The following is a 26,852-nucleotide window of genomic DNA, read 5'->3' as shown; positions in this document are numbered from 1 at the left end:
GCCTGAGCCACAGCTCACGGAGTGGACGGGTAGCCTGAGCCACAGCTCACGGAGTGGACGGGTAGCCTGAGCCACAGCTCACGGAGTGGACGGGTAGCCTGAGCCACAGCTCACGGAGTGGACGGGTAGCCTGAGCCACAGCTCACGGAGTGGACGGGTAGCCTGAGCCACAGCTCACGGAGTGGACGGGTAGCCTGAGCCACAGCTCACGGAGTGGACGGGTAGAGAGAGCCACAGCTCACGGAGTGGACGGGTAGAGAGAGAGGGATGAAAAAAAACATAAAAGGAGGATTTAAGGAAGGGAGAGAGGAAAGAGAGATGAGGCAGGGTTGAGAGGTTCTTTCTGTAGACGAGTTGTATTAGAGCAGGCGTCCTCAACCTCTTTATGCCCAGGGACGCCCTCGCAGGCAAACCGACAACCAAGGGAACCCCATCCTAAGTTAGCAAACATTGTTTTCACGACTTGTCTTATCAGGTGAATGATAATGTCAAGCAGAAGTAATAACATTTGAAAATGAATAGATTTGGTAAATAGTTTGTCATGATTTTGACCTCCCCACATATAACTGGAAGAGGAAGTGTAAACTAACAGCCTATTCGCTAGAAAAGGTAACTCCAAACACATTTTCGCTAAGAACAACTGTTTAGCGCTGGTTAAACAAAGGTTAGCCATGTCTGGACAAAAATGTATATCCAAGTCAACAAAGCTTTGCAACAGTACTTGCCACAGTGGTAGTCTATTCACAGGTGCTGTTTCAAAGCCTATGTCAGATACACCAGTGAGTGTAATTATCTTTAATGAGTGTAATCTGTTTTATATTAGGAGTTTAAAAAATAATGTTATCAGAAATACTCTTATTTTCTACTGCATGTAATTCAACATTTGCTTATTCTGTTGCTAGCGATATTCATAAAAACCTTTAAATAAAAATCCCTTTTTTGGGACCCCCTGCAGTATCTCGTCAGATACCTAGGGGGCTGCTGACCCCTGGTTGTAGTACCCCTGTATTAGAGTAATGCTCTCATTGTTACTGCCATTTCAAAGAACCATCAGGTGCGGCAGATCTCAAGCTTGGACAAGGATGCTGTCAAGTTATGCCGATAAGACAGAACATCAACCTCTCTCTCCCTCTCCTGTGTCTTAAAGACTGATTGGGGTTTATGACGGGGGGACGGGGGGGGGGGGGGAATTAGTAGGAAAGTAGCAAAAGAAATGAGGGGAAGAGGCTGTAACATAGGAGTTAGCTAAATTCTCAGTTTGCCTTGGCGAGGAATTGCCTTTACACCCTTCTTTAATGAGAACTTTTTTTTTTTTACCTGGCTGGCAGTCAGTGGTCAGTGTCGTAAGTGTTGAAGGTAAGAGACAGACAAGAGGAGTGTGAGGTGACAGAATAGGGATAGTGAGATGTTTTTAATGCCATGACACTTCTTTCCTCACTGTCTAAACAGAAGCCCTGACATGCAGGATAGGTCAGTGATGACAAAAGACAGACATTTAGCCTGTTCTATCTTCAGCTACATCTCATGTTCAGGTTATTATCACTCGAGAAAAGTTAGGCCACTTGATGGCATCATTGCCTCAATTCCTGTCAAAAGTAAACACATTATTTGAGGTCTTCTACCAGCTGGTAAATCAAACATTGATACATTAGATGTATGGATATAAACACATTCCAAATCATTATTAAACCCAATTTAAAAATCAGATTTGATCAGAGTTATTTTATGTAAATTATAATCATTGATTGAATCATGACACCCCCCCCCCCCATGCCCTTCTACCATCTACTGCCACCCTCTGGTCCCTGATTGGAATGACAGTCACAGGTCACAGAATGGTTTGTGGACAGTTGTGAGGTGTGCTACTAACATATTGTTATAGTGATGATTGGAATATTGAGTTGTGGAAAGTTGACATGCCACGATAAGTTATAAAGAGAGAAAACATCCAGAGGAGATTTCAATGACACCAAAAGGATGAAAATGTGAACATCTAGTGTATGATTGTTGGTGATTCATGTCTCCTCCCCCCATTCCTGGAATGTTCAGGACCCTTCGACAGCAAGGCAAACTGTGGCGGTCACTACTTAAACCCCTGAACAGGGCAGCATGGGTAAGGACCAAAAGCAGGAGAACTGACACCAGCCACTCTCACATCCTCCCAACTCTTCCATAGTCTTTCACAGGAATCATAACATTACACTTCAGTGTGGTTCAAGAACGTGACAAAAAAATAAAACAATTCTGCCTGTGCTTGGACAGAACTGGCTTCAACAGGTTTGATAGTAAAGAGTAAATGTTAGTAATATTATATATACTTGTCCAATTAAAGACAATTGCTGTCTTGTTAAGTGAAACCAATCATTATTGAGCATAACCCGGATGTTATTGAGAAAGCCATTACCGATTACGGGTAAGGGGTAAAGCCGACGAGAATTACATCTCTACGATACGACTCTAATTGATCTCTGGTTTGCCATAAGTCTTGAGACTTTGAGACTATACTACCTCCTCCTGCTCGCCCTCTCTCAGTCCCTGTGGAGTAGGGAAGATATGACGAGAAAAAACAGCTCATTGTTTTGAAGAGAAGTTCTGTACACAGGAGTAACCTGGAACAAGTTGTCATAACACCAATTCCCATAACCTCCCATTCTTTCCTAAGTGTCAGATGTCTGGCCTCAGTTCTCCTGCTCTGGTGACCCCTGCTGACTCCTAACAGGGTTTGGCTTGGATCTGTGGGGTACTTACCAGAATCTCACCCTGCAGGGATGGGAGGGGGGTTGGGGAGTGGTTAGGGCAAAAGATGGCAGGATAAATCATAGACCAGGGAAAAATGGGGAAGCAAGCAAGCCAGGGAGGGAGGGAGATGGGGGAGTGGGAAAATGGGTAATGGGTAATGGGAGGAGTGTGTGTGTGTGGGGGGGGGGGGGGGGGGGGGGCAGAAAACGTTTGAAATGGTAGAATGAAAGGTTTGAAGGTGAGAGACAGAAATGAAGGAGAGAAAAGATGGAGACAGCGAGAGATGGAGAGAGAGGTTGAGGGATAGAAAGAACGAACGATGGAGACAGCGAGAGATGGAGAGGTTGAGGGATAGAAAGAACGAAAGATGGAAGGAGAGAAAAGATGGAGACAGCGAGAGAAAGAACGAAAGATGGAAGGAGAGAAAAGATGGAGACAGCGAGAGATGGAGAGAGAGGTTGAGGGATAGAAAGAACAAAAGATGGAGACAGCGAGAGATAGAGAGGGAGCAAGAGAACAAGAGTTACATGCGATTAGATTTCCTTCAAGTACCACACATCAGTTATTTGATATTGTTTGCTTCATTGAGCGAAGCTGGGTCCCATGCACATTCTGAATTACAATACAAAAAGTGCTTGGGTTAGTTGAAAAACAAAACAAATCTATGATTGTTGCTTTGCTGTTGGGTATCATGCCTTGGTTGTGTTGTAGTGCCGTGCAAATAGTGATAAAGTAGTGATAGTTGTAGTAGAAATATAGCTGTTCATTTCCTATGCAGGGAAGCAGGGAGGGCTTGAATGACTCTAGTCTAGGGTAACTCTCCCCTCGCTGAAATACAGTGTTAGAAGGTATTTCTATAGGATGTAATGTATATCCTAGAAAATATGTACCCTTACTAGGTTTCCAGGAACCTGAGAAGTGCACTCCATAAGTGTTGATGACATTGAAGCTGACATAACATAGTCACATGATTTCAGGTATTTAGATGTCACATCAATAAAGCAGAGACTTCAAAACACGTTTAGAACTGTTTGGATGAAACAGAGAGGTGCCAGGTTTATAACACAGTGGCCAAGGAGGATAATTAACATCTGACTTAAAGACAGGATGGTATTTGGCCATGATTTGCAGGGGTTATCTTGAAGCTACTTATGCTTAAGTAAATAAGTGCTAGGTTAGGTTACAGAGGTCAGGTATGTTACACCATGTAAATATGATAGAGGGGGAAGTGTCAGTCTGGGGCAGCTTAATCTGGGGTTGATCAGATTGGGAGGGCTGGGTAAGAAAGAGGGTGGGAGGAGGAGGGACAAAGTGTACCTGGTTTGGAATGGCCCTCTTCTTGTTCTGATGTGTATTTCTCTGCTGGGCACTGTTAGAAAAGGACAGGTTCAGATGGAAAAACGCATTCAAAACCACAATCAGCATCAACAATGTTTGGGTAATAATGTGTATTGATCAATCAAATCGTTTAACAGCTATCAAACCTGTCCTACAATTCAAGTTATCAAACATAGTCATGGGAACAGTGGGAGTGGGGTCTGGGGGAAGGGGCGGAGAGGAAGAGGGACACCCGATTCGTGACAGCCCACCTGTTGTTGCCGTACCCTGGTGGGCTACCATCATCGTGCCTTCTGAAGTCAAGACTGAAAGTGACGCCACGAGAGACAAGTTACCACCCCTACCTACCTGACAAGACTTCTCATCAATCCATCAACCCATTCTCCATGCGGATGATGCGGATGATTGGAAAGGAACCCGCACGGCATTCAGACCCGCAAGAGGAAATGCTATGTTACATAATCAGATGCATACCTCAGGCAGAGGGAAGAGACCATAGAAACAGAAGTCATTATATTTCTATGGAAGAGACTTTCAACTCAGCTAGCTACATGCTGTGCATCCTATAGTAATTGCTACACTGGAGACAGTGTAGAGGGCAGAGGTCAACGCATGTCAAGCTCTGGCAGGACATCCAGTATGAGTGGCTAGGGCTGACCTATCAGCAAGATGCAGGAAATCAGGATTCCAAAACACCATGTTATTGGTAATAACCGCAGTCAGAAGATAAAAAAAACTCCACTCAAACTCACTCAGTTCAATCCCTAAGCACACAACAAATAAGGGTCCTTGAAAAATAAATTAAAAACTGCTCCAGAGAGACAGGGTCAGAAAGGGAGGATGCACCACCTAGCATGCTTGATTCAGCTCATTAGAGGCAGAACTAACCGTGACGGACCATGCAGCAACGACCTTGTCTGACCCCTAGCCTCCCCTAGAGCGTATTCTACGGTGTTCTAACCACATTCATTGATCTGCCTTCATGGTGGATCAATCAGACTCACTGAGTCACAGCTGGTTTATAGCCTGTAGATCAAGGATCCACAGATACAGCCCCTTGTTAGGATCAGTAATACTGATAAAAGAAGTGGTAATTGTGGTTTATAATGACAGTGGTCTCTGTGAGTGTCTTTGGTGGTTGTGATAAAGTGGCCGAACAGCGATTGAGGTATTGATTGTTTCAAGTCTATAGGGAATGGCACTTACTGTAGGAATAACTATCAAGCACAGGCAGTCAGGCACACAAGCTTATGGGACTCTACCCGATCCATGTTCAGCAGAGTTCAGTTCAGTCCATGCCCAGTTCAGCAAACTGTACAAATCTGACTTTGGGCAGTAGTGAGTTAGTCTGGTGCCCAGGACTACATCACAACCACACCTTCAGCTGGGAGCTGGGGCACGAGCATTAGGGGGAGAGGGGGAAGAGGTGCTTGGGTAAAGGGTGTGGTGTATTAGGGTGGTGGGGGTTCATACTTGGCGAAGCCTATAAAGTCCTCGTGGTTGGTGTTGATGTAGGACAGCTCAATGTCAATCAGCAGCATCACCTAGAATGAAGACAGAGCTTCACTATGACAATAGAGTTCATTTTACGTCACATTTACATTCATTTAGTCGTTGAACAGATGTAATTTACAATCCGCGCATCAACAACCACTTATCACAATCAGGCAAAGCCAGTCCTAGTACAGAAAAGACAAGTGCAAGAAAGGCAACTACAAACAATTGATTTCAAATGGAGAAATATATTTCTTAAATAATAAGCATCTCAGAGTAGGAGTGCTGATCTAGGATCAGGTCCCCCTGACCATATCATCTAATTCATTATGATCTAAAAGGCTGAACTGATCCTACGTCAGCAGTCCTACCCCGAGACTCCTCGTAAAAACAGGCCCTAAATGCACTGACCTGGTCCTTGGTCTTGCCCTCTCTCTCTCTGACGTAGGTGGTGACGATCCTCTCGGTCTCCTCTCTCAGCCGGGGGTAAGAACCCAGCTGCAAGGTTATACAAAACAACTGCAACACTGACCATATAGACAAAGAGAATCACTAGCATACACTAACACTCTGGCATGACTATCCAGGCAGACCTACCTTCCATTTACATATACAACAGACAGGAGATGAAAAGCAAACTGAGTGGACAAAACATTAAGAACACCTGCTCGTTCCATGATAGACTGACCAGGTGAAAGCTATGAAACCTTATTGATGTCACCTGTTAAATCCACTTCAATCAGTGTAGATGAGGAGAGGAAACAGGTTCAAGGATTTTGAAGAGGGTGAATGGGCAAGACAAAATATTTAAGTGCCTTTGAACAGGTTATGGTAGTAGGTGCCAGGTGCACCAGTTTGTGTCAAGAACTGCAACGCTGCTGTGTTTTTCACACTCAACAGTTTCCTTTGTGTATTAAGAATGATCCACCACCCAAAGGACATCCAGCCAACTGTGGGAAGCATTGGAGTCAACAGGGGCCAGCATCCCTGTGTAACGCTTTCAACACCTTGTAGAGTCCATGTCCCGACAAACTGAGGCTGTTCTGAGGGCAAAATGGGGTGCAACTCAATATTAGGAAGGTGTTCTTAAATGTTTCTTACACTCAGTGTGCAGGATATGGAAAGGACATAGGCATTCAGCAGTGAATATAGTAATCATATTAACTACCACACACACACACTCCTTAATGGGCATGCACACAGGATGAATGTCTGTGATCTATGGCATAAGGGCAGCGCTTTCAGCCTCAGCTGGGAATGACCATGATGGATACCATGAGGAGTGATGTCATGATGATTAGCTCTAGTTGACTGGAGTCAACCTTTAAATGGATCAATGGCTAAAATAAAAAAAATAAAAAATCCTAAATATTTTTATTTAAGTTCATTAACTTACAGTTGACACTATATTCCTGTGACAGTAAACAATCATTCCAAGCTGACGGTGATTGCTGATATTATTTCATGTTAGTGAAGAACAGATCAGGAGAATGAAGAAGAGGGTGAAGGACAGAGTGAAGGGCAAATCCTTTCTTCAGCTGAACTAATACCAGAGGTAGAGTGACAGTGAAAGGGATGGACTGTGGTGGGTCTTTGAAATGCAATTTCCCCCCAATCCACAAGATGGCCTGGTTGTTAAGCAGCACTGTTGCTATGGCAATGCCCCCTCTAATGGGCTCTGATGTTCTGGTAGACAGAGGTCTGCGTCTTGAGGAGGAGGGGAGATGGGGATGGAGGAGGCAGATGGAAGGAGGAGGCAGATGGAGAATCAGTCTTAAATGTGCTCAAATCAAACAGGGCACGGGTGAGGGGCTGCTGAAAGGAAGTTAAGACGCACTGCTTAAAATTCGGACGTGATTTGCAAGTCAATGCTTGATTGGACACGTGTGGCTTGGACAAAAGGAGAGGATGTGTGTGGCGAGGGAGGGATACACACAATCCAGGCACTGAGGAGCGATGGCGTGGGGGATGATTAGGATAGAGGTTGCTGATTGGAGCGCGGTGGAGGAGAGGTGCGAGGGGAACAGGGACGGGCATTCAATCACAGATGAGAGGATACGCTCCAGAACACTCGCTCTCTCTTCCTTCTCTCCCCCCCACTTTCCTGTGAGGGGCGAGTCTGCTCTTGGTTACCTTGACGGAACACTTCATGACGAGCGCGGTCAGCTCAGACACCACCAGATCCACACATTTCAGGCTGGGCTCTTTCAGTTTGAGGATCTGCTTTTTGACTATGGCCTCGAAGGCCAGGTCAGGGGTGAACAACCCCGTTCTGAGGGGGTACGGGGGGCGTAGTGTAGGGGGGCAGCATAGAGAGAGGGATAGACAGAAATAACAAGAGGCGAGAGAGAGAAATACAGGAAAGAAAGAAAAACAAGAAGATTCTTAGTTTAGTTAGTTATCTGTCAAACTAGAAATCTCGTCTCTAGAAACACAAGTGAAGCAAGAAGATAAGGACAAGCCGCAGGCTTTCACATCCTCTTCTCTTGACAGGGCAGTTCTTCTCAAACTAGGTATATAATATAGATATGTGGGCACATATTCAACTCACAGTACCCACATAACTAACACCCTAGCTATGTCAGTCCTAAGTGTGTATCATTCTTAGACAGATGAGACCTGCAGCTTGTCCATGTGAGACCAGTGATGCTCGGGGAATGGCCATCCCCAACCATCCCGTCTCCACGACGACGACACCACAACCGTCACAAAACACGACAGCAGCACCTGGCACACAGGCTAGCTGTGGCGGGCTGAGGGGGGATTCAAACTGTCCCCATATCTGCCCCATCCAGTCCTCTGGACATACACCACACTAAATATACACAAGTGTGTATAGCGTGTATTTATTTTATTTATTTAACCTTAATTAACACATTTTTATTTACAATGACGGCCTACACCAGCCAAACCTGGACGACACTGGGCCAATTGTGCGCCGCCCTATGGGACTCCCAATCACGGCCGGTTGTGATACAGCCTGGATTTGAACTGAGATGCAGTGCCTTAGACCGCTGCGCCACTCGGGAGCCCCCGGGTGGTTACACAGTAGACGTTCTGATTAGGGCCAGGAGTTTTTATTTACTGACTAACTACATGACCTGACTGGAAAATCTCTGGGCCCTAGTTGTGCTATCTAAAGGGTCATAGAGGCCATGGATGGACAGCTGTTTTGGAGCAGAGTGGGTCAGTCTTGTGCCCCCCCCAGTGTCGCCCCCTTGTGGCCAGGCTGGGTCGGGACAGGACGGGAGTCTGGACACCAGGCTGCAGTACCTTGTTGGTGCACTGCCTGACTGTGTTGATGAGCTCCTGAATGACAAGGTCGATACATTTGATACAGGGCTCTTTCAGCTTAATGATCTGCTTTTTCACAATGGCCTCAAACGCCAGGTCGGGAGTGAACAGGCCCGTTCTGAGGACGCACAAAGACAGACAGGGGGGGGGGGGGGGACAGAGATAAGGAGACGGACAGACAGGGATAAACAAACAAAAAACTGACAGAAGTAGGACGACAGACAAGTTATTGTCCAGAGAGATAGCATACAAACAGACAAAAGCAGATAAAGACATGTCAGTCCAGAAAACGAGAAAAGTACATATTAAAACAAATCTAATAAAAAGATAATAAAACAGACATTCGCAGACAGAAATAAGGAAGAGAGAGCAGAGCCAAGGTTATCAGCATACAAACACGAAATTAAATGGGTTTAGATTTCACATCGAACAACAACCATTTGAGTGTATGATAGGCAGTTCTGTGGGAGAGTGATCTGTGGGCATTTTAGGCTAATTGCTCTGTGATCGCTAAGCATGCTGTGGGTCAGTTTTACATGAAAGGAGGAAACAGAGGGTTGACAGTGAAGAGGAAAGAGCTGAACACAGTGGTGGTGATGTGTGAAGACACAGGACGGCCCCTCCTCTCCTCCACTTGCCTGACACCATGGACATTCTTGATGGCATGACTGATCTCCCTCCTCAACTCCTTCTCATCAAACACAATCTGACAGAGAGAAAAGAGAGAAGAAGAAAGAACAAACAATAGAAACACTGTTAATCCATTCTGCACTCTAAAATTCACACTTCTAAACAAGTCGATCAACTGTGGTCAAAACAGTCAAGCAGGCAGATGAACTTCTCTTGTGGAAATATTGTGACAGTGAGTATTGAGACCGCAGCGCTCACCTTGACCAGCTCGAAGGGGAAGCGCTCGTGGAAGATCCGGTTGATTTTGGCACCGCCCGACAACTCCGCTGTGTCCACCTGGTCCCCAGAGCCCTCGATACGCTTCTCAAAGTCCACCCCAAACTGCTGCACCATCCTAGGATGAAAGACAGAGAGTCAGGGTCAACTCTGGAGCTACTCATTATGGTGGTGTGTGTGTCCTCTACTCACTGCAGCAGGGCCTTGGTCTTGCGTGTGGGGTCGTCGGGACGGAAGTTCTTGTACTCCTCCACCTCTTTCTCCAGGGAGAGCACCTGGCTCTGCAGCTTACTGCGCAGCCCAGGCAGAGTGTCCCTGATGTGGTTGGTCAGTTGCTGAGGAGAGAGAGAGGGACACCGTGAGTGAGGGAGGAGGGAGAGGGACACCATGAGTGAGGGAGGAGAGGAGGGAGGGAGAAGGAGAAATGGAAGGGATAGAATGAGCGAGAAGGAGAACAGGAGGGGAGAGAATGTATAGTGAATGAAAAAGTGAGTTTCAAGGAACATTATAGCCTGGTTTAAGATCTGTTGGTGCCGTCTCTCGAGTTCACAAGAAAGCAAAACAACTGATCTGGAAGTCAGACTAGAACGTCAGTGTAGAATAACAGAAAGGTGAACGTTGAGTAATCTCTCACCTGGTTTAGTTGTTTCTGCAGGTGTGGGGTGCCCATGCGCTCGGCCATGTGTCTGTAGCCCGGGTGAGACAGGAAGAACTTCCTCTCAGCAGCCAGCGCAGCACGGATGTCCTTCCTGCCATCTATGTCCTTCTGACTGCGGTTCACAACGCCGATATAACCTGGAGAGAGAGCGCACACTTATTCCTCTGCAGTCCATGAGGTGTGTGTGTGTGTGTGTGTGTGTCTCCCCTCACCTCTACGCAGAGGTAGCAGTTTGTTCTCCAGGATGTCTTTAGCATCCGTCCCTTCGTCCATCAGGTCCAGCTTTGTGATCACGCCAATAGTGCGCAGACCTGAACAGAACCAAACAGTTCATCTCATCATATTAATCCTGACTACTGCCTGTCCACCATCCACCCAGCCTTCCATTCCTCATCTCCTTCAATTCAATATTCTTATTGGACAAGTCCAGGTACTGCGTCAATGTTTCAGTCTATTTGGTGCACCAAATGAACACCACCCAGAAATCAAGTGCCCATCCTCATCCTTTGGTCCTGGGAGTTCCAATAGAGAACCAGTACAGCACCACTAGGCTAGTCCCTTACCCTGTGGGTCCACCTCCTAGTCCCTTACCCTGTGGGTCCACCTCCTAGTCCCTTACCCTGTGGGTCCACCTCCTAGTCCCTTACCCTGTGGGTCCACCTCCTAGTCCCTTACCCTGTGGGTCCACCTCCTAGTCCCTTACCCTGTGGGTCCACCTCCTTGGCAATCTTGAGGGCGTCGGAGTTGGCCAGGTCCTGGTTGGCGGGGGTGACGGCCAGGATGAGGCAGCTCTCCTTGGTGATGAACTGCAGCAGCATGTCCCTGATCTGGTGCTCTATGTCCAGCGGCTGGTCCCCCACTGCCACCTTAGTCATCCCCGGCAGGTCGATCAGAGTCAGGTTTAACACTGAGGGCGAGATGGAGGGGGAGGGAGAAGGTTATGACTGTTGCCATGTAGACTGTATGATGTGTGTTACATTGTGTATACATGTCCTTGTATGGCATGGCGAAGGTAGTTTCTTTGAGAGGTTGATACATGAATGTAAGTGTTTGCTGCGCTTTTATGTGTGCATGCGTGTGTGTGTGTGTGTACGCATACGTCCAACTGAACGTGTGCATGCGTATGTTAAAATGAACACCAAATGAATAACTGTTGGTGAGCATTACCGTTAGGGGAGTAGACCCGGAGGTTGATGGGGATGGGGGAGATGCCCTTGTTGGAGCCTGTGATCCTGTCTGTCTCCGCCTCAATCTCCGCCCGGACCTCCTCAAAGTCCACAAACTTCCTCCCTTTACAGTGTAGGAACTCTGCATACTCTACAGACACGACAGAGAGAGAGAGAGCGCGAGACAGAGACACAGAGAGCGCGAGACAGAGACACAGAGCGAGAGACAGAGACACAGAGAGCGAGACACAGAGACACAGAGAGCGAGACACAGAGACACAGAGAGCGAGACACAGAGACACAGAGAGCGAGACACAGAGACACAGAGAGCGAGACACAGAGACACAGAGAGCGAGACACAGAGACACAGAGAGCGAGACACAGAGACACAGAGAGCGAGACACAGAGACACAGAGAGCGAGACACAGAGAGCGAGACACAGAGAGCGAGACACAGAGAGCGAGACACAGAGAGCGAGACACAGAGAGCGAGACACAGAGAGCGAGACACAGAGAGCGAGACACAGAGAGCGAGACACAGAGAGCGAGACACAGAGAGCGAGACACAGAGAGCGAGACACAGAGAGCGAGACACAGAGAGCGAGACACAGAGAGCGAGACACAGAGAGCGAGACACAGAGAGCGAGACACAGAGAGCGAGACACAGAGAGCGAGACACAGAGAGCGAGACACAGAGAGCGAGACACAGAGAGCGAGACACAGAGAGCGAGACACAGAGAGCGAGACACAGGAAAGTCTTTACCAGGCACCAGACAGTGTTGTTGAGTGGAGGAGGCAGGTCCATGGCAGGAGCAATGAGGACAGATAAGGCCATGGTTGTATGAGAATTCAGACTCACCGGCTTTGTTAAAGCACAGCTGCAGGATCAGAGGTCTACGGGTGACAATGCCTGATCCTCGAGGAAGAAAATCCCTGAGAGAGAGAGAGAGAGAGAGAGAGAGAGAGAGAGAGAGAGAGAGAGAGAGAGAGAGAGAGAGAGAGAGAGAGAAAAGGAGAGAAATTAAATTAGGAAAAAAATTGAGGGAGAGAAAGAGACCAAGAAAGTGAGGGGGCGAGCCCCAGACAGACAGAAAAAACAGACAAAGTCAAATTACTCAGTACACTAAAAGGTCCATTTCCTCACACTATATCCTGTGCGAAATAGATGTCACACTTCATGACCCATCTGTCAACAAATTAGAAGTGACAAAGTAATTTGGTCTCATGATGCCCCTGAAGATCAATTCATTTGCTCAGCCACTTTGTTGCCACGGTTACATAGATTTAGGTAATGTGGCGATTTAGAACGATGCACTCGGTCACTTGTGGTCTCACAACACGATGGAACAGGGGAGAGCCTCTTGATGAGGATGCAAGGCGAGGCACATACATTCAGTAGAATATTTCAAGTGATTGTGTGTTGCAAGCTGGCTGTCAATGTGTAAGATACCGCCTAAGATAAGATTACGTCCATAGTAGCCTTGATACTTGACATTGAGCTGAAGTATATTTAATACATTCACTTATCTGACAATTAAGATGATTCATTAGTCCTAGCCAGTGCACATTGAACATAGATAAACTCCCTTTTTCAGGACCCTGTCTTTCAAAGATATTTAGTAAAAATCCAAATAACTTCACAGATCTTCATTCTAAAGGGTTTAAAACATCGTTTCCCATGCTTGCTCAATGAACCATAAACAAATAATGAACATGCACCTGTGGAATGGTCGTTAAGACACCAAAAGCTTACAGACTTTAGTCAATTAAGGTCACAGTTTTGAAAACTTAGGACACTAAAGAGGCCTTTCTATTGACTCTGAAAAACACCTAAACGGTCCCTGCTCATCTGCGTGAACATGCCTTAGGCATGCTGCAAGGAGGCATGAGGACTGCAGATGTGGCCAGGGCAATAAAATGCAATGCCCGTACTGAGAGACAACTTAGACAGCGCTACACGGAGACAGGACAGACAGCTGATCGTTCTCGCAGCGGCAGACTGTAACACCTGCACAGGATTGGTACACCTGAACATCAAAACCTGCGGGACTGGTACAGGATGGCAACAACAACTGCCCGAGTTACACCAGGAACACACAATCCCTCCATCAGTGCTCATACTGTCCACAATAGGCTGAGAGAGGCTGGACTGAAGGCTTGTAGGCCTGTTGTTAGGCAGGTCCTCACCAGACATCACCGGTGCCTATGGGCACAAACTCACCATCGCTGGACCAGACAGGACTGGCAAAAAGTGCTCGTCACTGACGAGTTGCGGTTCTGTCTCACCAGGGGTGATGATCGGATTCACGTTTATCGTGGAAGGAATGAGGGTTACACCCAGGCCTGTATTCTGGAGCAGGATGGATTTGGAGGTGGAGGGTCCGTCATGGTCTGGGGCGGTGTGTCACAGCATCATCGTACTGAGCTTGTTATCATTGCAGGCAATCTCAACGCTGTGCGTTACAGGGAAGACATCCTCCTCCCTCATGTGGTACGCTTCCTGCAGGCACATCCTGACATGACCCTCCAGCATGACAATGCCACCAGCCATACTGCTCGTTCTGTGCGTGATTTCCTGCAAGACAGGAATGTAAGTGTTCTGCCATGGCCAGCAAAGAGCCCGGATCTCAATCCCATTGAGCAAGTCTGGGACCTGTTGGATCGGAGGGTGAGGGATGGGGCCATTCCCCCCCAGAAATGTCCGGGACCTTGCAGGTGCCTTGGTGGAAGAGTGGGGTAACATCCCACAGCAAGAACTGGCAAAATCAGGTGTAGTCCATGAGGAGGAGATGCACTGCAGTACTTAATGCAGCTGGTGGTCTCTCCAGATACTGACTTACTTTTGATTTTGACCCCCCCCTATATTTACACATGTTAAGTTTGCTAAAAATAAACGCAGTTGACAGTGAGTTTATTTTTTTTGCAGAGTTTATTTGAACTTTAATCTGACAAACATGGGCCTACAGTGCAGACAAACCTGACCATGTGCAACTGTACATAGAGTTGTTTCTTTCTTGTGTATATTTTGTCTGTTTCCCTCTTAAAGTGACAGACCATCACCAGGCACCAGTCAGGACCATTCCAAACCCAACAGCCCAATTGAGTCATCTCTCAGAGGGGAGCACATACCCCACAACCACCAGCCACCACACCCTGCCTCCCCGGGACTCTCCCACTCTGGGCTGGGGCCCTGCCTGCCTGCCTGCCTGCTATAGCCTCTAGCCTGACTTTGGGGCTCCCGAGTGGCGCAGCGGTCTAAGGCACTGCATCGCAGTCCTAGAGGAGTCACTACAGACCCTGGTTTGTTTCCAGGCTGTATCACAACCGGCCGTGAAAACTCCCTACATCTGGTGGTAATAACGCTGAACTCTGGGCCTGGTACAGCACAGTCTACCAAGACAAACCTACCTCCCTCCTCCTCTTTCTAACCCAACATCTAACGCCACATGCAGAAAGACGCCGGAGGGAATGGAGATATAGTCAGTCTGCTTTAGACTAGAAGCTATGTCACAGGACAATCAGGATGGAGCCATACTGTTGACTTTATAGAGGCACTCACACTATAGACTAGACCTGTTGAACAGTGGGAACATTCTGGATGGCCTGAGTTCAGCACTGATGTTGTGTGCTGCAGATCATGTAGAGTGTTTTGTTTGTCATAGAGAAAGCCTGTCTAACTGGGAGAGTGGGATGCCGGTATAGAAAAGCTCTGGCAGGGGGTGAGAGAGAAAGGGAGAGGTAGAGAGAGAGGGAGGAAAAAGGGAGATGTATTTGTAATAATGACAATTAGAACAATACTGAATGAACACTTATTTTAACTTAATATAATACATCAATAAAATCAATTTAGCCTCAAGTAAATAATGAAACATTCAATTTGGTTTAAATAATACAAAAACAAAGTGTTGGAGAAGAAAGTAAAAGTGCAATATGTGCCATGTAAGAAAGCTAACGTTTCAGTTCCTTGCTCAGAACATGAGAACATATGAAAGCTGGTGGTTCCTTTTAACATGAGTCTTCAATATTCCCAGGTAAGAAGTTTTAGGTTGTAGTTATTGGAATTATAGGACTATTTCCCTCTATACCATTTGAATTTCATTAACCTTTGACTATTGGATGTTCTTATAGGCACTTCAGTATTGCCAGTGTAACATTACCTCTCCTCACTCCCCTGGGCTCGAACCAGCAACACAACAACAGCCACCATCGAAGCAGCGTTACCCATGCAGAGCAAGGTAAACAACCACTGCAAGACTCAGAGCGAGTAACGTTTGAAACGCTATTAGTGCGCGCTAACTAGCCAGCCATTTCACTTCAGTTACACCAGCCTCATCTCGGGAGTTGATAGGCTTGAAGTCATAAACAGCTCAATGCTTGACGCACAACGAAGAGCTGCTGGCAAAACGCATGAAAGTTCTGTTTGAATGAATGTTTATGCGCCTGCTTCTGCCTAGCACCGCTCAGTCAGATACTTAGATACTTGTATTCTCAGTCAGATTATATGCAACGCAGGACACGCTAGATAATATCTAGTAATATCATCAACCATGTGTAGTTAACTAGTGATTATGATTGATAGTTTTTTTATAAGATAAGTTTAATGCTAGCTAGCAACTTACCTTGGCTTACTGCATTCGCGTAACAGGCAGTCTCCTTGTGGAGTGCAACAAGAGAGGCAGGTCGTTATTGTGTTGGACTAGTTAACTGTAAGGTGGCAAGATTGGATCCCCTGAGCTGACATGGTGAAAATCTGTCGTTCTGCCCCTGAACGAGGCAGTTAACCCACCGTTCCTAGGCCGCCATTGAAAATAAGAATGTGTTCTTAACTGACTTGCCTAGTTAAATAAAAGCAAATCGGCGCCCAAAAATACCGATTTCCGATTGTTATGAAAACTTGAAATCGGCCCTAATTAAATTGGCCATTCCGATTAATCTGTGTACCTCTAATGCATTACACTAGTTATACATCCCCACCACTCACTGGACCCATCCTCCTCTCCATTCACAAACACACACACACACACACACTCTTCATCAGTTCAACTGGACAAAGACAGACAAATGATCACAGTATCACACAGACAGTCAGAGACACAGCCAGAACAAGATACTTCTGTGAGTACATGCACATTGTGCACAGAATAAATACATGACCTAACACACACACCATATCCAGAGATATACAGCCATAAAAGCCCCCACTAGAAGGGAAGAGAGGACATGTGGGTGCATGTCCATTATTGATGTGCTGTAAATGATAGAGGAGCTGAACAGATTGTGTATCATTCTATGCATTATGAATAGGCCAAGCAAAGACCAGCAGTCTCTGAGCCTCCCTCTTTCAATGCTGCAGAAAATAGATACAATGAAAGAGAAGGGTCAGACAGAACCAACATTGAACACTCCTCTGCCTCTGATCTGCCTCTCACTACCAGGGATTCCACAGCTATCAGGGTTGGGGTGAATTCCATCTAAATTCAAGATCAGGGTTTGAATAGGATCCCTATGGAATAAATCTACTAACAGAAATGGAATTGTTCCCAACTTCAACCAACCCTGACTGTTATACTGAGGCTGGAAGCAGCCCGGCATGGTCTGGTTCAGAGTAGCCTATGTACTGTAGTAGACTGGATGACAGTAATTGACTGACTGGCCTATTAAAATATTCTCAGCTCTGCAGTAGACTACTTGACTGTGTTTTGGAGACTGTGTCCCTGGATTACTGTAGTCGACAGTGTAGTAGATGTGTTCTAGACTGTGTCAAATCAAATTTTATTTGTCACATACACATGGATAGCAGATGTTAATGTGAGTGTAGCGAAATGCTTGTGCTTCTACTGTAGGGTTGGGCGGTATCCAATGTTCATACCGTCATACACTTCATGTCCCTTTTTTCCAGGGTATAGAGTATTACCGGAAGTGCAGACAAGGGGCGCCATTTCAAAATGTATATTTTTATTTTTATTTTTGGGCGCACAAAACAATTTAGGCAACAGGGTTGTTGATCCAGGAGGAGATTGAATGTCTCTGCTGAAACCAAGAAGCTTGACATCTAGCCACTTAGCTAGCCAGTTAGCAAACCAAATGCATAGCGGTTTCTCTGAGCTGCATATCATTTATTTGACGCATCTTAGATTTCCTATAGTTATGCTTAACTTATAGTTCTAAGCAATGTTCTTACATTTTGAGGGAAATGTGCAAATTTAAGGTCAGCGGAGTGCAAATTTGAACATTGTCAAAATTCTGTGCAACTTCCGGCATGCGCTTACTGTGAACATGGAGGCCTTACCCGCTTAATAATGTATGCCTACCAGAGTGGCCTACCATTAAAAACAATGGAGAGAAAAAGCATCCCATAACATTACAGAAATAGCTGTTCTATCATTGACTACAGTAGCAGCAAATGTGTGGTGTTCAGTGTGGGCATACAGTGGTTCGTCCTTTAAAAGTTGCAGCGTACAGCGGCGCAGCTTGCATGGTGCCGCAGAATTCTATGGTACGTTATTTAAATGTGAACCACTGGTACCATTAACACTAGTTAGTGCTAGTTTGACCACCAGAGGGCATCTTTGAGAAGCATTTGATAGCTATGCTATTCTATTCCAAGAAAAACAAAAAACCCTCTGGGTTTCCGTTAGGGTGCAACCAAACATTTGGCGCTGTACAACGTGATGGTCGGGAGTAGGCTACAGTACTGGGCTATTTAGCTAAAGAATCCCCGTGTCGTGCTGGCATGCGAGAAACCGGGGTTCAATTCCCCGACGGGGAGGAAGGAGTAGGCTGTCCTTGTAAATAAGAATTTAACTGATTCCATATGTGTTATTTCATAGTTGTGATGTCTTCACTATTATTCCACAATGTAGAAAATAGTAAAAATAAAGAAAAGGCCTGGAATGAGTAGGTGTCCAAACTTTTGACTGGTACTTGCTTAATTAATATTATGGTGTTTCTATTAAAAGAAAAACAAAAAAAACTCTGGGTTTCCATTAGGACAGAAAGGAAAATACGGCACTGTACAACGTGACGGTCTGGAGTACAGTACTGGGCTATCTGTAGAATCTAGCTAAATTTAGCTAAAGAAGGAGTAGGCTGTCCCTGTAAATAAGAATTTGTTCTTAACCGACTTGCCAAGTTAAATAAAAAGGTTACACTAAGAACATAACATTTTCTAATTCTAGTCTAACCAATACACAGAGATTCAGAGAAAATAAAAATCTCATTGATATATCAAGAACAATCCCTGTGCTCGTCTCAGAGCAGCGGGAATGGTTCTAAAATAATTGTAGGCTATTGCTTCAAATCCTATTGCTTCTAACTTCAATATGCTCTATAAATAAATAAGACCTACACCACTTTTAACAGCACATTATTCAACACTAGTGATACTCACGTCGTCTACGGTAGGCCTACATTATATAAAGAAATATGACATGACTCTCCGCCAATATTTACATATAGAGGATTGGAGGAATCTAAATGAAAACCAAACGCCACCTCATGGGTCTCCCGGTGGCGGCCGGCACGGGTATCGAACCTGCATCTGTAGCAAAGCATTTTGCACTGCAGGATCCCCCATCCACTCGGGGGGCCCCCATCCACAATATATTAAAATACTGAGAGGTGTTGGTGAAGGTATAGCCCATAATCAGCTATTATAATACTGTACATGGTGTCCAGGCCAAAACATTTCTTTATTAAAGACTATGAGAAAGCATGTTGGTACTTATTTATTTTGATCCAAAGCCATGAATGAGTGAGTCACTCAGCTTTATGTAGGTGCTAGTCTATGACTGCCATCAACTTGATATATATATATATATATAACGATATTTGAGGTTATTTCGTTTTTTGTTTTTGTTTTATTAAAAAATGAGGCATTGTAATCTGAATAAAAAGGCCAAAATAATATTTGTAAATTTCTAAACGTTTATTTCTGTTTTTATAGGGAGAGAAACACTGGTTCAATTGTGCACTGCCCATAAAGGCCAAAATATAGCCCTGCTAATATCCATAATGGTGCTTTACAACGTGACCATGTGTGTTTGAAAGAGTATATTCCAGTCAACAACAATTTGTTTACCTTCATTAGACAACTTTGTTCCAATATTTCTGTAATTCAGGGATATTTATTCCCATAGTAATTCATTATGGATCCATAACTAAACATACATTGGCATTTTGAAAGAGTATTTTTATCACTATTTTATTAACGAAAGCATTATTAGTTACATTGTTTTAGTTTGAAAGTGCAGACTGGCACTAAGAACAGAACAACGGGAATGTTTCCCTAGTCAGCGCCATTATGAGTGCAATGCCCCTTAAGGTGTTGCCAGTGTGCAATGCCCCCCCCCCCCCTTGGGAACCAATATATATTGTCCTGCTAAGAGGGTTAATAATAATATATCTATGAGAATATTCAACAGGCTTTTATTCTAAATTAATAATAATCGCTTGGTTTAAAAATATATATATATTTTGGATATTCATTTAGTTTTCATATTACGTAAAATGAGAAAAAGGCCATTCATGAACATGAAGTGATTTGTAAATAAAGCCAGTTTGTCATTTAGAATTATTTCTGTTTTTAGAGGGAGAGATACAAAAACCTGCAGTCATCTTATGGGTCTCCCAGTCAAAGCCGGCATGAGAATTGAACCAGCATCTGTTGCAACAGCTTGCACTGCTATGCAGAGTCCTAGACCGTTGCGCCACTCAGGTGCTGTACAACATGACCGGTCAGGAGTGGCCTACAGTAAAAGCAAAATAATCCCAACAAAATTAAATAACCTTAGTGTAACAAGTGTTTTAGTAAGTAATACTGAAGTCGTGCACAATTATCAGTTTCCATTTAGGTTTATGTTGCCCATTCATTGTCAGGGAGACACAGTAGAAACCAAAAGCATAATCAGTGCTCTAACTCCCCCATTAGCTGGTCTGGAGCAATGAAGTGGTGACGCAGGGTACTGCACTAAAACACAAATGACCTCCAAGCCCCGCAGCATAATTGCAAACTTTTAGTGGAGCAGCAACTGTACATTCCATGAGACTTTTGAAAAAAAAAAAAAACATGCAGGGCCTTACATTAACATGTTTATTCACCTGTCCTTCAGATAAGGTGACTGAAAATGTGTTTGATGCAAGAAACCCCTTTACAAAATAAAATGCATTACTCCCATACCATTATTACCGAGAATCAGACAAATTACGCTACAGTCTGCCTATTATTCCACTAAGTTTATTCAATAGTCTCAAAATACAACACTGCCCCTTTAAGACCAAAGCTCTTTAACGGACTCGTTTTTCAAAGATGGCAAGAAATGCACACATTTTGAACTCTTCTATGAAGCAACCACTCCATTGTTGACTAAAAGTTAGCTATAACTGGGATAATAACTCACTAACTAGCAAGGAATATGAACACGTGCACAGATGGCTACATGCAGCTCTCTCTTTGATCTCAAAACAAGTGCATCTACTAGTGACCGATCATGCTGTAAACACAGTCCAGTTCAAAAGAGAATGGCAGATCCATATATGGCAATGGCTATTTGCACATAGGCCTAATGCAGCTCTGACTGGTTATGGTGCGCAGGTCTGTGTAGAGTACTGGCCTGATCTAAATATAAAATGGTTCCATAGTAAAATGTTTAAGACAAAAAGGTTAGCATGTTCAATAAATAAATTATAAATATTAATAATGTCTGTCTGTTCTCATTAAGATGCAAAAAGATTAAGATTAATGTAGTAGACTGTGTGTAGTAGACTGTTTCTGGATGACGCTGTAGTAGACTGTGGCCGTGGATGACTGTGTAGTAGACTGAAATGTTGAGGTCACTGTATGGTTTACCAGGAGGGGTGTGGAACACAAACATGGGTCTGAGGTTTGGTGAGAGGCGTGTGATTAACTCATGTGGCATCTTAGACCTCTATCATTATGGTTCCCACATTCACAGCCTCAAGTTTGTCTGCCTCGCCAGGCTTTCAGTCCACTTTCAAGAATCAAATAGACTACAAAAGCTGAGTGGACAATGTATGTGACTGAGCTTTTGCAAAGATGCAGCTTGATGTACAAGACAGATTTTAGATGGTCAACATTCCTATTGCGTTTCCTTCCAAGGGGTTTGCATAATTTCCCCTTAATTTGTTACCATTTAGGCAAAACCTTCCAATTCGCAAACCATGTGAGTCAGTCAGTTCCTGGTCACCTCCCAGGTTCACAGTCCACTAGTCTCCTCTACCAGCACTGGCACAGCAAATCAGATAACAGCCCAGCCCCAACCAGCTTGTACAGCTAGATATGACCTCCATACTCCCGCCCCCAGGGACAATGACATCACAGTCCAACAGCCACACAGAGAGCCAGAGTGGAGACCACAAGATCCTCAATGATCTACATCAAGTTATTCATAGTCCAATAACACACATAAAAGGGAAAAGCATGGAAAATGACATTTTATTAATACCAGAGTGCAATTCAGCACACAGAACCATTCTACAGAAAGTGGTAACCAATTAATGGCAGCATCTGCTAATAGCGTTTTTATTGTCCTTAGTGTGGTATTTGTTTATTCGAGTACAGGTGTTTATAGATGCAGCCATGTCAGATGACTCTCTGAGAAGGGGAGCAACAAGGGTTAGGCTAGTGCCCCTCTATTACTTATTCACCCTGGACTAGAGGTCGACCGATTAATCAGAATGGCCGATTAATAAGGGCCGATTTCAAGCAAAAAAAATTTACACCATTATTTAACTAGGCAAGTCAGTTAAGAACACATTCTTATTTTCAATGACGGCCTAGGAACGGTGTGTTAACTGCCTCGTTTAGGGGCAGAACGACAGATTTTCACCTTGTCAGCTCGGGGGATCCAATCTTACAGTTAACTAGTCCAACGCAATAACGACCGTTGCACTCCACAAGGAGACTGACTGCCTGTTACGTGAATGCAGTAAGCCAAGGTAAGTTGCTAGCTAGCATTAAACTTATCTTATAAAAAAAACAATCATAATCACTAGTTAACTACACATGGTTGATGATATTACTAGATATTATCTAGCATGTCCTGCGTTGCGTATAATCTGACTGAGCATACAAGTATCTGACTGAGCGGTGGTAGGCAGAAGCAGGCGCGTAAACATTCATTCAAACAGCACTTTCGTGTGTTTTGCCAGCAGCTCTTCGTTGTGCGTCAAACATGCGTCAAACAAACACTTCAAGCCTATAAACTCCCGAGATGAGGCTGGTGTAACCGAAGTGAAATTGCTGGCTAGTTAGCGCGCACTAATAGCGTTTCAAACGTCACTCGCTCTGAGCCTTCTAGTAGTTGTTTCCCTTGCTCTGCATGGGTAACGCTGCTTCGAGGATGGCTGTTGCCATTGTGTTCCTGGTTCGAGCCCAGGTAGGAGCGAGGAGAGGGACGGAAGCTATAATGTTACACTGGCAATACTAAAGTGCCTATAAGAACATCCAATAGTCAAAGGTTAATGAAATACAAATGGTATAGGAGGGAAATAGTCCTATAATTCCTATAATAACTACAACCTAAAACTTCTTCCCTGGGAATATTGAACACTCATGTTAAAAGGAACCACCAGCTTTCATATGTTCTCATGTTCTGAGCAAGGAACTTAAGTTAGCTTACTTACATTGCACATATTGCACTTTTACTTTCTTCTCCAACACTTTGTTTTGCATTATTTAAACCAAATTGAACACATTTAATTATTTATTTGAGGCGAAATTGATTGTATTGACATATTATATTAAGTTAAAATAAGTGTTAATTCAGTATTGTTGTAATTGTCATTATCACAAATATTTTATATTAATATTTTTTTAAATATAATTCTTAGTATTATTTAAAAATCGGCCGATTTAAATCGGTATCGGCTTTTTTGGTCCTCCAATAAATCGGTATCGGCGTTGAAAAATCATAATCGGTCGACCTCTACCCTGGACAGGAACCTAGGTCATCTAAGTTAGCTTATTGCCATGCTCAAACACACAGAAGCTTTTAACCAGTATTTCAAAATATCCTCCTGGGTGTCAGAAAAGTCAGATATGAACCCTTTGGTTGTCCTTATGTACATAGACACACAGTTGCTGAGTGAGTGAGTGTTTTTATTTTATATTTGACTAGGCAAGTCATTTAACAAATTCTTATTTACAATGATGACCTACCAAAAGGCCTCCTGCAGGGACGGGGGATTAAAAAACAAAAAAAATCTAATAAAAATATAGGATAAAACACACATCACGACCAGAGACACCACAACACCACATAAAGACAGATCTAAGACAACACAGCATAGCAGCAACACATGACAACACAGCATGGCAGCAACACAACATGACAACACAGCAGCAGCACATGGCAGCAGCACAAAACATGGTACAAACATTGGGCACAGACAAAAGCACAAAGGGCAAGAGGGTAGAGACAACAATACATCATGCGAAGCAGCCACAACTGTCAGTAAGAGTGTCCATGATTGAGTCTTTGAATGAAGAGATTGAGATAAAACGGTCCAGTTTGAGTGTTTTTAGTTTCAGGGAACAACAAGGAAAGTCGATCACGTCTCCAACATGAACAGAATACCACGGGATAAACGCCATCCCACCTGACCAGCGACAGTCAATAGCAGCAGGGCACCTGGAAGACGGAGGTCCACATTCAATTAGACTGCCTTATGAAATGCCTACTTCAACTTCTGCTACACCACTCATTACAAGATATCTTGCGGTGGTACATTTCACTGACAACCGAACTGACTTTTGCATGTTGTGAAACGTCATAATCAATGGAAGAGGAACACATGAGTCAAAGACTTAATCAGCTGCCAGTCAACCATTAGGCTAGATGACATCAGAGCTCAACGGAATTCACCTAGCACAACAAAAGTGTGGAGGCAGGCAGCCAAGGCGGGACAGAACAAGAGCTGCTCTAATTTCTAGGGTGTATTCCCACTGCTGGACTCATTCATTGTTGCTGCAGTAGACATATACTACGGCCAGTCCGTAGTATATTACTTGATTTTTGAATTACTTTGTCAACTTTTATACTATTAATGACAGTATTAGTTTTACTGGTAATTGTATTATTACTGCAGTGTTGAGGAAGTCCACAAGAAAATAAATGTATTGCACCGTTTATGCTGTATCCTGTGCATATGACGAATACATGTTGATTTGAACTTATGTAACAAAAAGATACCTAAAAACAACATCAAAACAGAAGAAAACATTTCGAACAGCCTAAATGCCATACTGATCGGCATCAGGACCCAAACCCTTCAGTGTTAAGATTGGTGGACAGAGACTTGCTAGCTACTTTAGGTAGATAGCTGGGATTTGGGAATTTTGGGGAATCTGCCTCCCAAAAAAAGCTTCTCCCAAGTGGCTGTGACATCTACTTCTGTTGCCTGCTGCACTGCTGCTTGGAATCCACCTGGCAATCTGTTCACTGTCTGCCCTAGCCTGTCTCCCCGTTTGTTATAGGTACCCCCACCACACTCCCCCCCCCCTCCGGGCTTTCACTCACCTCCAGCACACATGCACTTACACACACACTGCAGACTTTGGACTGATCTGAATTTTAGATAGGCTAATTAACTTACTCAGAAACACTTCAATTAACTAGGATAGGCCTACTATTGATTTATTTTCTATCATACTTTCATAGCCTACTGGACTCAGAGAGCTACTCTCACAAGCTCTTGTTGGGACGAGTGACTCTGAACTTACAACGGCTAGCCCCAAGTCCTTATATATTTCTTTATTCTGCTTTATGCTATTTGCCTCATGACTCCTGCACACTTTGTTGACTATGAACTTGCTTGTTTACCCAACCGTGGGACAGACTGTTTGTTCCCACACTCGGCACTCTGACTCTACTGGTTACATGGACTCTTGGCACCCCATCCTATCCATCTTGTCTGCTTTATATTCATGTTACCTGATGAAACTGTACAATATGATCTTGTTGCCATCTGATGCACATTCAAATGTCACAAGACATCAACATTGCAGAGCTCTCGCTGTCCTCTGCCGTGCCCTGACTATTACTGCTGATGATATCTGGAAATGTGCATGTAGACCCTGGCTCATCTACTGTTGCTAGCCCCAATTCTGACTTGTGCACTGATATCGGTTTCACTGATTTCTGCTCTCGTAAAAGCCTGGGTTTTCTGCACGTTAACACTAGAAGCTTATTGCCTAAAATGTATCAATTAAAAGTGTAGGTTCACAGCTCCAGATGTGTTGGTCATTACTGAGACGTGGTTAAGAAAGAGTGTTTTGAACACTGATGTTAACCTTTCTGGTTATAACCTTTTTCAGCAAGACAGATCTTCCAAATGTGGAGTGGCAAACTTTACCAGGTGTGTCCATAAACAATTTAATTTTCTGGTTTTAAGCATTAAACTTTCAAATAGCTCCGACTGTTGCTGGGTGTTTTTGGCCAACATCAGCACCGACCTGTACCCTACCTGCCCTAAGCTCCCTCCTGGCCCCTTACACTAAGTCTGAATTTGTCCTGCTAGGTGACCTTAACTGGAACATGCTTAAACCACCTGACCAACTCCTAAAGCAATGGGACTCGCTACATCTTTCAGATTATTACCAATCCCACAAGGTATGACTCCAAACATCCAAATGTGTATTATTATTATTATTATTATTATTATTTATTTATTTTTAACTACGCAAGTCAGTTAAGAACAAATACTTATTTTCAATGACGGCCTAGGAACAGTGGGTTAACTGCCTTGTTCAAGGGCAGAACAACAGTTTTACCTTGTCGGCTCTAACCACTAGGCTACCTGGCGCCCCAATGGCTACTCTACTTGGTGTTATCCTCACAAATAATCCTGATAGGTCATTACAGAAAACATCACAATGATACCTTAGTGATCACCGTTTTACAGCCTGTGTTCGCAATGGCTGCTCAGCAAAACAACCTGTCCTGATTTGCCATAGAAGCTTGACAAAAAATTTAAAACTGAGCAAGCCTTCCTTTATGACCTGGCCTCTAAATTTGTATAGAATCCACTTGATTCCCTTTGTCGAAGACGGTTGTACCTTATTTTTTATATTTTAAGTGGTATTGTTAACAAAAACACCCCATAAAGAAAATGAGAATTAAAAACAGGTTCAGCCCTGGTTCGACTGTGCTCAGGCAGAGTTACTCCACCTCAAGAATTCCATGTGGCAAAAGGCTCGGCACAAGCATCTTCAGTCTGACTGGCTCTCGTTCAGGCAAA

General features: G+C 44.3%; 1 protein-coding gene across 14 annotated transcripts in view; it reads right to left on the bottom strand.

Annotated features, from left to right (window-relative positions):
- The window catches only part of LOC109883493 (dynamin-2), a 42,319-nt gene that overhangs the window by 11,515 nt on the left and 3,952 nt on the right, over window positions 1-26,852 (bottom strand). For 4 of the 14 annotated variants that reach the window (XM_031834866.1, XM_031834871.1, XM_031834865.1 and 1 more), the window contains 14 exons: window positions 12,454-12,527; window positions 11,597-11,746; window positions 11,133-11,336; window positions 10,642-10,740; window positions 10,406-10,566; window positions 9,964-10,106; window positions 9,754-9,889; window positions 9,504-9,571; window positions 8,845-8,983; window positions 5,983-6,069; window positions 5,551-5,621; window positions 4,329-4,382; window positions 4,057-4,108; window positions 2,749-2,760 (listed from right to left, as the gene is read on the bottom strand). In XM_031834866.1, the coding sequence (XP_031690726.1) occupies window positions 2,749-2,760; window positions 4,057-4,108; window positions 4,329-4,382; window positions 5,551-5,621; window positions 5,983-6,069; window positions 8,845-8,983; window positions 9,504-9,571; window positions 9,754-9,889; window positions 9,964-10,106; window positions 10,406-10,566; window positions 10,642-10,740; window positions 11,133-11,336; window positions 11,597-11,746; window positions 12,454-12,527 (1,450 nt within the window). Of the gene's footprint in view, window positions 1-2,748; window positions 2,761-4,056; window positions 4,109-4,328; window positions 4,383-5,550; window positions 5,622-5,982; window positions 6,070-7,704; window positions 7,844-8,844; window positions 8,984-9,503; window positions 9,572-9,753; window positions 9,890-9,963; window positions 10,107-10,405; window positions 10,567-10,641; window positions 10,741-11,132; window positions 11,337-11,596; window positions 11,747-12,453; window positions 12,528-26,852 lie in introns of all 14 variants that reach the window. The other 10 variants (XM_031834875.1, XM_031834876.1, XM_031834878.1 and 7 more) reach the window with 6 other exon arrangements.

Source organism: Oncorhynchus kisutch, linkage group LG10 (assembly GCF_002021735.2).
Source record: "Oncorhynchus kisutch isolate 150728-3 linkage group LG10, Okis_V2, whole genome shotgun sequence".
Taxonomy (NCBI): Eukaryota; Metazoa; Chordata; class Actinopteri; order Salmoniformes; family Salmonidae; genus Oncorhynchus; species Oncorhynchus kisutch.
Note: the sequence above shows the minus strand (reverse complement) of the source record. Positions and strands in the feature narration are given on the sequence as shown.